This window comes from Diabrotica undecimpunctata, chromosome 7 (genome assembly GCF_040954645.1).
Source record: "Diabrotica undecimpunctata isolate CICGRU chromosome 7, icDiaUnde3, whole genome shotgun sequence".
Lineage (NCBI taxonomy): Eukaryota > Metazoa > Arthropoda > Insecta > Coleoptera > Chrysomelidae > Diabrotica > Diabrotica undecimpunctata.
This window is the reverse complement of record NC_092809.1, coordinates 112,196,391-112,211,761: the sequence shown is the minus strand read 5'-3', so window position 1 is coordinate 112,211,761 and position 15,371 is coordinate 112,196,391. Positions and strand designations below refer to the sequence as shown.

The window sequence follows — 15,371 nt, the reverse complement described above, 5'->3', positions numbered from 1 at the left end:
GCTTAAATATCTAGGCGGAACTAAGATCAAACGAAAGAGCAATTTGTTTATTATAAACAAAATGTTTAGATTATCAATCTTAGAGACGCAAAAAGATTAGGAATCTTTTTCGGTGTTTTATAATATACGGGGTAAATGAAAATGCCCCGAATTATACGATTAGAATGCAGCAAGCGCAGAACAGATAATGCCTATATTATTATTACTTAACTTAATAAACTTATTAAACTTATTAAACTTATTAAACCTATTAAACTTATTAAACTTATTAAACTTATTAAACTTATTAAACTTATTAAACTTATTAAACTTATTAAACTTATTAAACTTATTAAACTTATTAAACTTATTAAACTTATTAAACTTATTAAACTTATTAAACTTATTAAACTTATTAAACTTATTAAACTTATTAAACTTATTAAACTTATTAAACTTATTAAACTTATTAAACTTAAACATGTTAAGAAAATGATAAATTGATTTAAAATAATACGAATAAAAAAATATATATGTAATAGTAAGTTTGGTCTAATGGTTCGCGTTTATCGTATTCTTACGAGTAATTAAGAACCCTGTCAACTTCAGAGCGCTGTAAAACCTAGAAAAATTAAAGAAATTATATAAACTTGTAATGAAGATTATTCTTTGAAAAAAATTCTATAATATTGCTCTGATATTATTTTATTGTAAAATGACCATAAAAAAGTTATAAAGCTCAAAAGCAAATTTGTTCAAAAATGTTTAGTTATATTTGTAAATAACTTTTTTATTTTTCATTTTATGATAAAAACTAATGGAAATAAAGTTACAGACAATTGAATTTCCTACAAATTATACCTAATATAACTTTCTGTAGGGTTGCTAGTTTACGAGCTACAGTGCGAAAATACTTTGCACCCCTTTTTCCAAAATAGTAGCCGGGAGACAAGGTTGGCGAACCCGTAAACTGGAACTTAAGCTTATATTTACCCTCTCAATACATAAAAAGAAAATAAAATAAAAAATTTAATATTTCAATGGATTATCATAGAAAAACAAAAATACCCCAAAGTAAATTTTGTAAAGTATAAATTTGTAATGATGCTAAGAGATAGCAGCGATATAATGAGTTTAAAATATAAAAAATCACATAGCACCAAATCAAAAAATATAACGAAAAATAAAGCAAAGAAGTGACAATTTGGAGACCAAGAACAAATATAAAACAGAGGTAGACTAAGGTCAAGATAAACAGATTACAGTTTTAGTACATTATTTCTAATTTAACAGTATAAAATAATAATTCAGATCAGAACAGATAAAAGTTTATAATTAATATTTCTTCTTTACTTATTTTGACATCTCTCAATGAGAAACCTCCCCACAATTAGTAAATGCAATGTAAAAATCAAATTAAAAACTTATTTACCGCAACTGTCATTGAATATTGTATTTATAATAAAAAACACAACTACTCTAGTGAAAAATCATTGTAGACAATTAGCTAGGTGCGTACACACATAATAAGTTCACCATTTAGCGCGATGTCAGATGTCACAGGTGCGTCTTCGAAATTTTTTAAAACCACTTCATAATATATCACCTGCGTGTATTGCGTCTCGTTGGGAAATTAAGGTCACCACCAATGAAGAAGCAAGAAGAAGATTCTTAAAGAATGCATATTCCCCGACAAACGTGATAGTGATCTTCGTCGGTGAAATCAAGTACCAAATCATTTGTTTCTTTCGGTGCTTCAGTCTTCTGCGAACAGTGGTTGTGGGTGCTTTTCTCTTTTGTGATCTTCCGCTTGGTTTAAGGAGTTTACCGTAAAAAGGATCGAGATGCGCTGGGTACGTATTCATATTTATTGTTTATTGATTATTATATTAAATAAATATTTGTAGAATGAAATATAAATTTTTTAGTAAAATATACTCAAATATTATGGTTACTAATTGATTTTATAAAGCTACAAAAGTTATTATAGGAGTATTTTATAGATTTTATTAATTTAGTGTAAATGGGAGAAAGTGGGGGTGCATTTCATCGTAATTAGTTCTTGTGTTAAATATATTGTTTTTGTTTCTTAAATGAAAAAGACATAAGCTAGGAATATGATAAAAATTATGCTATTATTTCCAATGGAAACAATGGAACATACGAGAATTATTTTGGAATTTTTGGCTATTCTCAAAAAAGGGAAACCAGAAAATGTTCCACATTATGACACATACTCCCAGTTAAATTGACGGTTTTGTTCAGACATCCGTGCTACAATATCATCTTGATTAGTTGCTACCTCAGATGCGATTCGAGAACACGTCTCAACACACAAGTTTTATTGCACCGAACAACATTTTTGAATTTTCTAATTATAGAAAATATTTTATATACATTGATTAAACAGAATAATAATAAATTAAAAAACGCATAGAATATGTAATATTAACAAAAAAAAAATGTGAAAGTTTACCACTAAGTTCATCCCCTTTATTATTAATGACATCCATAGTTCTTCGAGGCATAGTTTTTACCAAGTTCTGACAAAATTCTAGGGTAAACGAATTTTTCGCAGGAAACGAAATTTCTTGCAATTTTTTCTTCAATTCGTTGACGGACCTGGCAGTATGTTTTCTCAAAGCTTTTTTCATATCGCGCCACAAAGACTCTATCGGGGACAAGTCGGAACTATTAGAAACTCATTCCAGAAGTAGTATGCCATGGTCTTCAATCTATTTTAAACTCTTTTTTGAGATATGATAACCTGCGCCATCCTGTTGGAAGACAAAATCTTCCGCTAATGTTAAACGGTGTTCCATAATAGGTAAAAGAGATTCTTTAGATGACATGTTGCCCCAGATCATGACAGCTCAGGAAATTTGACTTTTCGCTTCAGATAGTAGGGATGAAAAGCTCCATTTTTCCTGCGAATGATGCGACTCCTACTGTCTTCAATACACACTTCAAATCTGGACTCATCGCTCCATTGTATTGAATCCCATTGCGACTGAGTCTAATCTTTATGCTCTTTTGAGCATCGTAGTCTATTTTTCTTTTGTTGTAATGTAAAAAGTGGCTTTCCCTTAGCCTAAAATAAAATTTAATTTATTAAAAACAATTCGTATTAATTTTTCCAACTACAAAAGTTACTTTGTAAGTACCAAATCCTCATTTTTGGGCCTCTCGGTGACATGTTGATCTAGAAACGTGTCTTCTAATAAAGTCACATAAAACGGTTAACTCCATATAATTTCCTCGTCGATTTTTCACTATAATGCGTCTTAATGCCCTTCGATCTGCTTCGGTTATTTTAGTTTTTCATAAATTTCTAGGTTTTGTGACGACCGAACCTTTTAGTTTTAGTTTTGTATCTTCTGGATATAACAAATATATTTCTTACACTATAGCGTGACAAATGCAACATATTCGCGATTTCCGAATTAGATTTTCCAGAATTAAAAAAATCTAATAATGATTGAACAAATTTTCTTATCGATAACTTTACCTCGACCCATTGTACAATCCACAAACAGCAAAAAGCTTTACAATACTACAAAATATATTCGACATTACCTACTGCAAATATTATTGTTTTAATGTCATTTTTCCATAGCTACCTCTGGATTTAACGAAATTATAAAAAAATCAACGTATGTTGACATAAGTGAATGCATAGACAGGGTTTAGTGAATTTTTTTTATTGTTGAAAATAAATAAAAAACGGTAAGTGTGAACTTATAAAAACATGCAGAGTATAATAATTTGTTTATGGTAATCGACTTAAACTGCAAATGCCATAGGTGGGCCAACTGATATGGGAAGGGGCTCGTATATCTTTGTGAGTATTAAACCACATTTTGCTTTTTTACTTTGATTAAAATTTTACTTTTCATGTTTTTCTTAATCAAAGTGGTTATACTTATTTTAAATAGCAGCAATGAAGATGAAATATTTTTGTTCTCTTCCCTGACAACCTTTTTCTATTAAAACGTACTCTCCAAAGTTGTTTTTGAGGTTAAAAGAAAGTTGAAATAAGAAGAAAACACTTTCAGTAGAATCTCGGCTATACAATGAATGTGTTCTTCTTCTTTACTATCTGTCCTTGGTATTATTAAATTGAACAAAGTTCTTAAATTCTGAATCCAGAAAACTGATCTTCTTTCTTGTCTCCCTTTGCCTTAATATTTTTCTTATATAATCAACTCTAGCGCTCTCTCTCTCTCTCTCTCTCTCTCTCTCTCTCTCTCTCTCTCTCAATGTTTGCTATTTATAGCATTACCCAGTTTTAGATTGCGTATTTTAATTTTATGCAATAATCTTTTTCATTATTTTTTACGCGCTTTCATTTTAAATCAAAATCAACCAAAAGCTCCAGGAACATGCAATATGTATGTTGAAACAATCCAGCTGATTAATGAAGAAAATATAGATGTTATCGTGAAGCTTTTTAGCAATATCTACGAAACTGGGCAGATTTCAAAAGATAGGGTTCGCTCTACTCCTATTGCCCGAACCAAAACTCATCATCATCCAGCCTCAAAAGTCCACTACTGAATATAGACCTCTTTCTTGTGTTTCCAGTTCCATCTATCTTGCGTCACTCTCATCCAGTTTTTATTTTGTCTTCTTAAATCGTCAGCCCATCGTGTAGGTGGTTGACTAACGCTTCTCTTATCTTCCATTGATCTCAATTCCAATAACCTCTTTGTTCATCGCTCATCCGTCATTCTAGCTATGTGTCCTGCCCATCTCCATTTTAGCCTGGCTATCCTTTCGATGACGTCAGTCACCCTGGTTCTTCTCTTGACCTCTTTGTTGTTTAGTTTGTCTCGCAGTGTTATTCCTATCATGAATCGCTACATTCTTGTCTATGTGACTCTCAGTTTGGTAGCCTAGGCTTTTGTTAAAGTAAATGTTTCTGCTTTGTATGTCAACACTGGAAGGAGGCATTAATCAAATACTTTTCTCTTCAGGCATGTGGGTAGCTCACTGTTAAAAGTTTTCCTCAGTTTTTTATATACTACCCAGCTAAGACCGATTCTTCTCTTCAGTTTATGGGCATGATTATTCCTGCCAATCATAATTTCATGTCATAAAACCGAAACTACTAGAGCAAAATTCTGCATTTTATAAACACTCTTCTCATTTACGTGCCATATCTGCGACCGAGGTTGGCAATCATCATGGTTATTTTTATCTTATATATGGCTGCTCTGAATAGTTCTATTGATATGCATCCGTACCATTTCCTGAACTTACGAAACCATGAGATTCTTCTCCTTCCTATACTTCTCATGCTCTAGACCTAGCCTTGTACAATCAATTGGAGTTTTGTACACGACGTATACGTCGTATTTCTCACCACGCATGAAATGCCACCGAGAATTGCAGCTATTGTGTTTTAATGGTTTCCATTATTTCCATTCTTTTGCTAACTCCTCTCATGACTTCTTTGTTTGTTACATGCTCAGTCCATCATCTCTTCAGGATTCTTCTGTATATCAACAGTTCGAATGCTTTTAGCTCCTTAGTAGTCGCCGCGTTAAGGGCCCACGCTTATATTCCTTAGAGCAAGTGGAGAAAATATAGCACCTTGCTAACCTAACTCTCAAGTCTAATTTCGATTCTTGTACAAACTCTTGTACAAAGTGCCTTTCTTATTATATTGATGTTTCTTCGTTCTTTTTCTATTCGAACGTTGAATTTCTTTGGTGTAATTGTTTTTGTGATTAATTATTATGGCCAAATATATGGCATAAGAGAACAAATTCGTTAAACCTCTCGTGCTCGGATCGGTATCAATAAAGTGTTATGAATCATTTCGGCCTATCCCAGCCTCATCAGACACTTGGGCTGATACAAATTCAAACTAGGAAAGTACAACGAATGTCTCCTAAATCTTCACCACCGCAGTGGTTAGCATACAGAGGCGCCACCTTCTTTGGCGGTCATGAACGAAAACGATTATAATAATATCGTTTCCTGTCCTCTGGGCTACGCGAGATGTGTAAAAGATTAAATCTTCTAGCAAAAGCTGCTATTGCTTTGTTGAATTAAATGGCCAAATATATGGCATAAGAGGACAAATTCGTTAAACTTCCCGTGCTCGGATCGGTATCAATAAAGTGTTATGAATCATTTCGGCCTATCCCAGCCTCATCAGACACTTGGGCTGATACAAATTTAAACTCGGAAAGTACAACGAATGTCTCCTAAATCTTCACCACCTCAGTGGTTAGCATACAGAGGCGCCACCTTCTTTGGCGGCCATGAACGAAAACGATTATAATAATATCGTTTCCTGTCCTCTGGGCTATGCGAAATGTGTAAAAGATTAATTCTTCTAGCAAAAGCTGTTATCGCTTTGTTGAATTAAATGGCCAAATATATGGCATAAGAGGACAAATTCGTTAAACTTACCGTGCTCAGACTATCTTTTTTATTTTTTCTTTTATTAAAATCACTTTTTCCAACTAACATACAATATAAAAAAAAAAATAAAAGAAACTGGACATTAGTTTAATTTTTTTATGTTTTTTTTTTAATTATATTAGGCACATATTACTAAATATCTTATGTATATGATATAATAGATTTTTAATGTATTTTTTGGTTAGGTTAGGTTAGACATTTTTAATGTTTTATCGAGTTAAACGTGCTTCAATTTTTTTAAGGATATTACTACTCTCTTTATTTATAACTTGCATAACTCATATAATAATATGTATATATAATTAATTGTAATTGCTCTACTATCCTATTTAGGATTTGCTTTGCCTTTTATGGTCTCTTGTACAGCAATAAAAACCTTATAAAATACTATTTCAATTATTTTAACATAACATTTAAGTGAAGAGATACAAATATAATGAAAATACTTGTGTCATTTCTGCTTAAAAATATAGAAAATTTAATTTTGAAATCGAAACAAGGAAAGATCTGAAAAATAATTAAATACAGCAGCTACCTACCACAAACGTGAGCTTACAAAGGCGATAGAAAGATTTAACTAGCAGATAAAAATATGTTTGATCTTCTTCTGCTTGAAGTGTCCTCTCCTCAATGGAGGTTGGCTACTACATTTACGGCAAACTCCTCTCTGTCTTAATTATCATCATCATCACCATCATCATTATCAGTGGGCACTACAGAGTGTCTGTCATATCCATGCCCTTACTTCAATCTTCTTTAAATCTCGCTGCACATCGTCCAGATATCTGAGTTTGGTTCGCACCCTTCTTCTTCTTCCGACTGACCTATTTAGCATAGTTATTTTAGTATGATCATTTTGATCCATCCGCATAACGTGGCCCACCCATTTTAGGTGGATTATTTTTATGCTAATAATAACAAGATAACCTACATTCTGATATATAAGAATGTCTACAGCAATACTTTCAAAAGGCAAATCTGGTAATTTACGTAATAACAGTATTTTTTTGTTTAAGGCACTGAATTTTAAGTATACTCAACATTAATGACTGAGTTTATTGTGATTGGGCTAGCCTTTAAAATGATATTCACAAACTTTACTTAAAAAGGTGTCTTCTTAAGTTGCCTTTTCCAGATCATAGTTTTTGTTTACTGTATTATCATAACGGTTAATACAATGTGCATGACTCTCAATTAGAATTTCAGTATCATTATTATATATATGTTAATATTTTTATAAATCTCATTTTTTGAAATTGTTGTGAATGTACAAGTAAAATATCTTTATTTATTAAATACACTTCTGGTTTACCATCGTTAAAAGCAATCATTTTCCATTTTTGATTTCAATTTATCTACATTATTTCCAATTTGAATACTTTTTTTCTTTTTTGGTTTTTGCTTAGTTCTGCAGCTTGGTAAATTTAAATGAAATTATCTAATTTTAAATCTGCCATTCTCAATAGTTTTTCTTGCAGTTGTCTGGAGCTTATATCTAGAACTATTCGGTCTCGTAGCATTGTGTTTTTCTCTTTAAATTCACATGTTTTAACCAGTATTTTAACATCTAGCAAGAACATAGTAAAGTCTTCATTTTTTCGGTTCTCTCTTATGGAACACGTGTCACTCAAATATTACTTTTATTCTTTTATTTAAATAATCATCAAAAGCTTTAAATATATCTTCGGGCTTTTTTGCATTCCCTTTACTCACATTGAATGTATTAAATAGTTCTAGGCCGTCTTTCCCCAGGAAATTCAGTAGGATTGCAGCCTTCACTTCAGTTAGTTTGGAATTACTACCAGATTCCGGTCATAAATATGTCGTAGCTGTGCTTAAATATTTTCCAATATTATTAACATTGTTCCCATCTACAATAAGATTCTTGGGAGGTTTCTACAGCTTTGTGACGTGTCTTATATCGAATTGCATACGTTGTTTTATAAACTGAACCTCACTTTTTTTTATTAGATGGATTCAAAACTATATGTATTACGTACTGTCCTTACACACTTTGTTTTATATGAGTATTATACACTGCGCGTCACAAAAAAGAGGCCACCTAGAATTTTGTAAGAATTTTTTAATAACTTTAAGTTTATACAATTTATTCTATTTTAACTAGCAGAAACACTTTTAGCGTCTTTTAGGCACCGACAAACAGTGCCGACAGGTTAATTAAGGGTAATAAGTTTGCAGAATTGATATCAGTTTTACGACGTGTTGATTGTACCTTATTTTTCTTGGAATATGGCTATTCTGTTTTTCAAAAATCTTTCACTAGTGTACAGTTGTTCGAAAAGTAAACTTATGCAATTTTTAAATTTAAAACTATGGCTGAGAGATTTGTTAGATCTGTTCAAATTGTTACTTTGAATAATAATGGAATGAGTCAAAGAGAAGTGGCCAGACAGCTTGGAGTCAGTCGTTGTATGATCCAAAAAATTTACCAACGATTCGTAGAGACTAGATCTCACGAACGATGACCAGGATCAGGCCCGAGAAGAATCACGGCGGCCAGAGAAGACCGTTCTTTACAACGCACTTCTTTGCAAAATCGGTTCTTTATGGCTAGATCCAATACCGTTTTCAAAATAATCATGGGTGGACTTTAAGCACTTCTACCGTGAAAAGAAGGTTAAGGGAATTTGGTCTAAGGGCTCGCTGTCCAGCAACAGGACCCTTGTTAACAGCAGCATATCGACAACGCCGACTACAGTTTGCTAGAGACCACGAGCATTGGACGATAGAAGATTGGAAAAATGTTTTGTTTAGTGATGAATCCAGGATGGTTCTTTATGGCTCAGATGGTCGCATTAAAACATACAGAAGACGTGGGGAATGATATGCTGCTTGTGTTCCACGAGTACGTATTGCTTTTGGAGGAGGTTCGGTAATGTTTTGGGCAGGCATTTCATTCGAGGGCCGTACTGATCTCGTATTTATTGATAGAGGAGCGTTGAATGCACACCGATACATTACCGAAATTCTAGACGAGCATGTAATGCCTTTTGCTGGGTTTGGTGGGGAAAACTTTATTTTTATGCAAGAAAACGCGCAACCACACGTAGCCATGTGGATGGTAACGCAATATCTGGAAACTGTCGGTGTGCCAAAAATAAACTGGCCGGCTCAAAGTCCAGATTTGAACCTGATTGAACATGTTTGGGACCAACTCAAACGAAGGGTAAGAAACAGAATACCTGCTCCAATAAATCGAGAACAGTATCGGTTGGCGCTCATGGAAGAATGGGAAGCTTTTCCCCAAAACGACATCCAGAATTTTATCAATTCAATGCCAAATCAAATGAGGAGTGTAATTCACAATAGAGGTGATAATACACAGTACTAATAATCACGACTTAAATGTAATTTTATAAAGAAAAAGAAAAAATGTACAATGTTAATTTTTTTTTCAATAAAATCATTATTTTGAAAGTTATTTTTTGACATTTGTTATTTAAAAAATGATTGCATACTGCTTTAGAACATCTTCTTAAAGATTACTAAAAAATCTAATAAAAATTTTAGGTGGTCTCTTTTTCGTGACGCGCAGTGTATATAGTATGTTGGAATAATAAAATAGGTATTCAATAGGTTTTAAACATTAACAACCTTTTACAAGTATGTTGGCAAATGTGAAGTGTGGATCTGATGCCATTCTGACAATTATTGAGAGTGAAATAGTGTTAATAACTATCAATATACGTTACTATTACACAATAGTTTATTTCCCCTGTGCTTTTCTTTTAATTCTTAAGACTTATAAACATAAACTTTAGTACGTCTGACTAACTTGAGTTATTTAATTAAATTACGTATATTGTATATGTCTGTGTATTGTGTATGTCTGTACTAAGAACATCGACAACCTTCTTTCTAGATATTTAACACTAACATTTTTTTTAATTTATATTTTACAATCCATTACAACAAAACGTTGCCATATTGAGAAATAGTAAAAAATGTAAATGTTGCTAATTTTAATATCTTTAAATTTAAGAAACAAACGGAAACGAGCAAGGTTAAAATTGCATACAGGAAGCTTCAGTTATTAAGTATGAAGGTGTCTTAAAATCAGATAACATTAATTACTACTATTTTACGGACAGTAATACTGAATTCTTAAAAAGTAGGTTTTGCCTATTAGAACCAATTTAGCCCAATTTGGTTAAAAAAAGGTTGAAAATTTTTTCGCAGATATCTGAAGCTTTTAACACATAGGCGGGGGATACTAGATGACGAATAGATGAAAAAGTACTCGTATTTTTAACTTGTGTTTTTTTTTTAACAATTTATGGTCACAATTTGATTTTTTGTCTATAAGTTTTTTCCTTTATGTTTTAAATAAACAATATTCATATCATTTTTTTATATCAAGTATATCTTTATTTTCCCGTTTTTTAAATTAAAATTGATAAATAATTTACTGAGATATTTGCAAAAAAACAGTTTTTTTGCACTAATTTAATTTTTTTTTTAATTTCTTTATTAACAAAATAAAATGTTATTAATACATTTGAACATCGAGGAATTACCGTCTATAAATTATTTAAGACTTAAACTATCTCAGAAGTATATTGCGTTTTTATGCGTTCAACTTGTACGCATAAAACTTGTACGTACAACCATTGGATAGCTGGTAAAAAAACTCACATTTAAAAAATAAAACCTTCTATGACCAATAGGAACGAAGTAAGGGACTATTTTTAAAAAAATCATGTCTCCATTGTTTATAAACATTAAGAAGTAAAATTTTCACAAATTTTGAATGAAAATCTAAACTTGATATTGAAATTTACAGCTATAAAATTTATCCAATTTTTTGAAACTTACAGCCATTCGAAACAAAGGTACTTTCGAAAGATTTTTAAAGGAAAGTGCAGAGGATAACTGTTTCAGCTTCGTTTTTTTTTTTCGAGATCGAAACTTCAAATTGAAACACGTAGGAAAAATTTACACTATCTCGGCTTCCATTGCAGCTAAAAGTTTTTTTTTAATCTGGGGTAGCTCGTCGAAATATGAATAACTACACAGTTTTCACTGGCCGGGAAATATGGGAAACCTCGGAAAAATTAGGTCCATTTAAAATTCACCTTTTCTTTTTAATTTGGCTGTAATGGCTTGATTTTCCGGGATTTTCCGAGATTTTCGGGGAAGGGGGTTAAAATTATGTCATCATTATTAATACTGCGACAACAGACTATTCCAGCCAAATTTAAAAAAATAAGTTTTTACGGTGACTTTCAAATGGACTCAATTTATCCGAGGTTTCCCAAATTTCCTGGCCAGTGAAACTATGTAGTTATTCATATTTCGACGAGCTACCCCAGATTAAAAAAAAAGAGGTTTCTAGCTGCAGTGGAAGCCGAAATAATATAAATTTTTCCTACGTGTTTCAATTTGAAGTTCCGATCTCGATAAAAAACTATGTCGATCCTTCGAAAGTACCTTCGTGTCGAAGGGCTGTAAGTTTCGAAAAATAAGATGAATTTTATAGCTGTAAGTTTCAGTATAAAGTTTATATTTTCTTATTCTTATCTTTTTACCTTATATTTATCTTATCTTATATTTTTTTTAATGTGAGTTTTTTACGAGCTATCCAATGGTTGTACGTACAAGTCTGTAGCTTGAAGAATATAGAAACTATTACAATTATTTATAAGTAAAATACAAACGTTTCAAAAAGGGGTATGTTTTTTACTTATAAACAATTGTAATAACTTCTATATTTTTCAAGAAGTAAAAAATATACCCCTTTTTCAAATGTCTATTTTGTAAATAATTTCGATAAAAAAGCAATATGCATTTACCTTTTGAGATAGTTTAAGTTTTAAAGAATGCTATAAAATTTGCTAAATGTTGCTAGCCTTATTAATAGAGCAAGTTCAATAGTTTAAATATTTAGCCTCAGGAATAAATAAATTAAATAACTTTTAAACTATTTGACCGATCGGGGGAAATTTCGCACAAATTTAAAAGACGGAATTCCTCGATCTTCAAATGTATTAGTAACATTTTATTTTGTTAATACAAAAATTAATAAAATTTAATTAAAAACGGGAAAATAAAGATAATCTTGATATAAAAAAATGATATAAATATTGTTTATGTAAAATATAAGGGAAAAAACTTGTAGACAAAAAATCAAATTGTGACCATAAATTACAGATTAAAAAAAACGCAATGTAAAAATACGAGTACTTTTTCATCTATTCATCTAGTCTAGACTAGACCTATGTCTTAAAAACTTCAGATATCTGCGAAAAATTTTGCCGAGAAATCGGTGATTTTTGCATAACCAGACTGGGCTAAATCATAATTAAATATATGCTCTGATTCCAGTAAAGTTAATTAGTTATTTAAATAGTTTCATTATTACTACTTATTTATCATCAATTTAATTGATGAACTTTTTTTTATTTATTAAATTAACCATGCACCTAATCCTAGGACTAATCAGCATTTTATATTTAACCTAATCTGCTACTTTACTTATAGGTATTCCCAACGATTTACCTTATAATTTAATAATTATTAGATTATTATGTTGCCTACTTCACTGTAATAGATAGGTTTACTGCCTGACTTTAAACTGACATTTATACAAAAATAAAATAGACAGTTAAGGTTTGATTTCGTTACAGCTTACCACCATTCGCTGATATGTATATTTCAGCCTCTTGGTTTCTTCAGAACTAACTCATGGCAAGCTTCTGCCATGGTATTTATCATTTTCACACAAGTTCAAGAGGTTTGGTGCGTTTGAACCTGCGGACTAGTTCTTGATTATCTAACAGTTCCAATACTACCATGTTTGTATGACTGTGGGGTCGATTTTCATGACCCTTGACGATCTTCTTTATTTCTTCTTTAATAGTTGCTATACGAAGTTCCCGATGTAGGTTTTTGTTGCGAATACACCCACCGAGCGTTGACTTTGTTTCTTAGTATTCGTTTTTGGACTCGTTGAAGGCAAGCATAGATACTCTCACCAGTACAGCCCCATAACCGTAAACCACAGAATATACTACTTTATTTGTACTAATACCTTGTTCTTCATTGTAAGTTGTGAGCTTCTACCTGATCATCGTCATTCTCTCTACTTTTATCCCTATGCGGAGTCGGCTTTTCCAATTACATTTCTCCATAAGTGTCTATCTTGGGTCATATCAATATTAATACCCCTTACCGACATGTCCTGCCTAAGCGTCTGCCTCCAGGTCTTTTTTGGTCTTCCTCTTCTACTACTTGCTGAGACCCGCCGACCCGTCTCGATGTTGAACATGATCAAACCATCTTAACCTATGCTCTCTCATCTAGGCAATAATTGGTGCCATCCCTAGACTTTCCCTAATGTACTCATTCCTAATTTTATCCTTTTTTGTCACTCCAGTTATCTATCTAAGCATTCTTATTTCTGCCACATACATTCGTTGTTCCTTTTTCTTTTTAACTGCACAACATTCAGTTCCGTACATCATAGCTGGTCTTATGACTGTTTTATAGAATTTTCCCTTCAGCTTCATTGGAATTTGTCTGTCACACAACGCATCACTCGCTTCCTTCCACTTCTGATTCCTGATTCTACTGCATGCATCTCCATCTATTCCCCCATTACTCTGTAACACCGATCCTGGGTTCTTAAAACTATTACTTTTCACAATCATTTCACCATTCAAATATATCATTATATTTGTACTAACTTAAACTGTACATCTTTAAATAAACATTCCAAATACTCTGTTTTTTCCCTACTTTTAAACCTTTTTCTTCAGAGTTTGTCTCCAATTTTCCAGTTTTTGTTATAAGTCGCTTATACTATTTCCTACTAACACTACATCATCAGCATACATTAACCACTACGGAATATTAGCTTGTAGTTTCGGTGTTACTTAATCCAGAACTAATGAGAATAAATAAGGACTAAGCAACGAGCCTTGGTGCAATCCTACTTTCACATGAAATTTATTAGTCTCTCACACCTGCCCTAACACTGTTGTTACTCCCTCATATATATCTCTCACAATCTTTACATATTCACCGGAGACTCCTTTCTTATTGAGTGTCCAACACAGAATCCCCCGAGGAACTGAGCGTCTGTTTCTTTATTCCTGTACTTTTTCCATCTGCCAACTACCTTATAATGAAAATTGCGTCTGTTGTTGATCTGCCTTGCATAAAACCAAACTGATTATCGGATATTTCGGTTTCTTTACGTATCCGTCCGTCAATTACTCACTCCCATATTTTCATGGTGTGACTAAGTAGTTTTATGGCCCTGTAGGTTGTACATTGTTGTACATCTCCCTTGTTTTTGTGGACAGGTACTAATACACTGCTTTTCCATTAGTTTGGCATCTGTCCAACTTCCATAATTCTATTAAATAGACCTGTTAAACAATTTGTCCCTGTCTCCACTAATGCTTTCCACACTTCCTCAGGAATGTCATTTGGCCTTTCTTTATTTTTTGAATTGCTTGAGTTCTTCTTCGTTTGTTATTTCGGTCACTATTGTTGTTACAATCTCCGTTAACTCAACTGGTTGTCTGTCAAATGCTTCATTTGATAACCTGTCAAAGTACTTTTTCCCTCTCTTTTTGTCATCATTTTCGCGAATTATGTGATATACTGTATTTAAAGTTTGTCGGGTTGGTCATTTTATTTTTATTCATTTTTTTTACAAAACTGAGACAAAAAGGAATAGATATTTATAATTTTTTGTGCTTTGAATAGTCCTTTATAAAAACCATTGTAATGTGTATGCATGTGTATGCAAGTATGCATTTCCAAATTTATTATTACCGATTTTAGAGAAAAACTGTACATTAGTTATAATAGAACTTTTATTTAATTCAATTATTTTAAACTGATGGTACACTTCTTTCATCACTCATAATGAGCATCTTCCTTTTAACAATACGCATCGCATGGTACCTATTCATTATATGTTTTTA

General features: G+C 32.0%; 1 protein-coding gene across 1 annotated transcript in view; it reads left to right on the top strand.

Annotated features, from left to right (window-relative positions):
- The first annotated feature begins 1,545 nt into the window (after positions 1-1,545).
- The window catches only part of LOC140446928 (uncharacterized), a 130,580-nt gene continuing 116,754 nt past the window's right edge, over positions 1,546-15,371 (top strand). Inside the window, exon 1 of the mRNA XM_072539521.1 lies at positions 1,546-1,832. Coding sequence (XP_072395622.1) covers positions 1,824-1,832 — 9 coding nt within the window. The 5' untranslated portion in view covers positions 1,546-1,823. The remainder of the gene's footprint in view (positions 1,833-15,371) is intronic.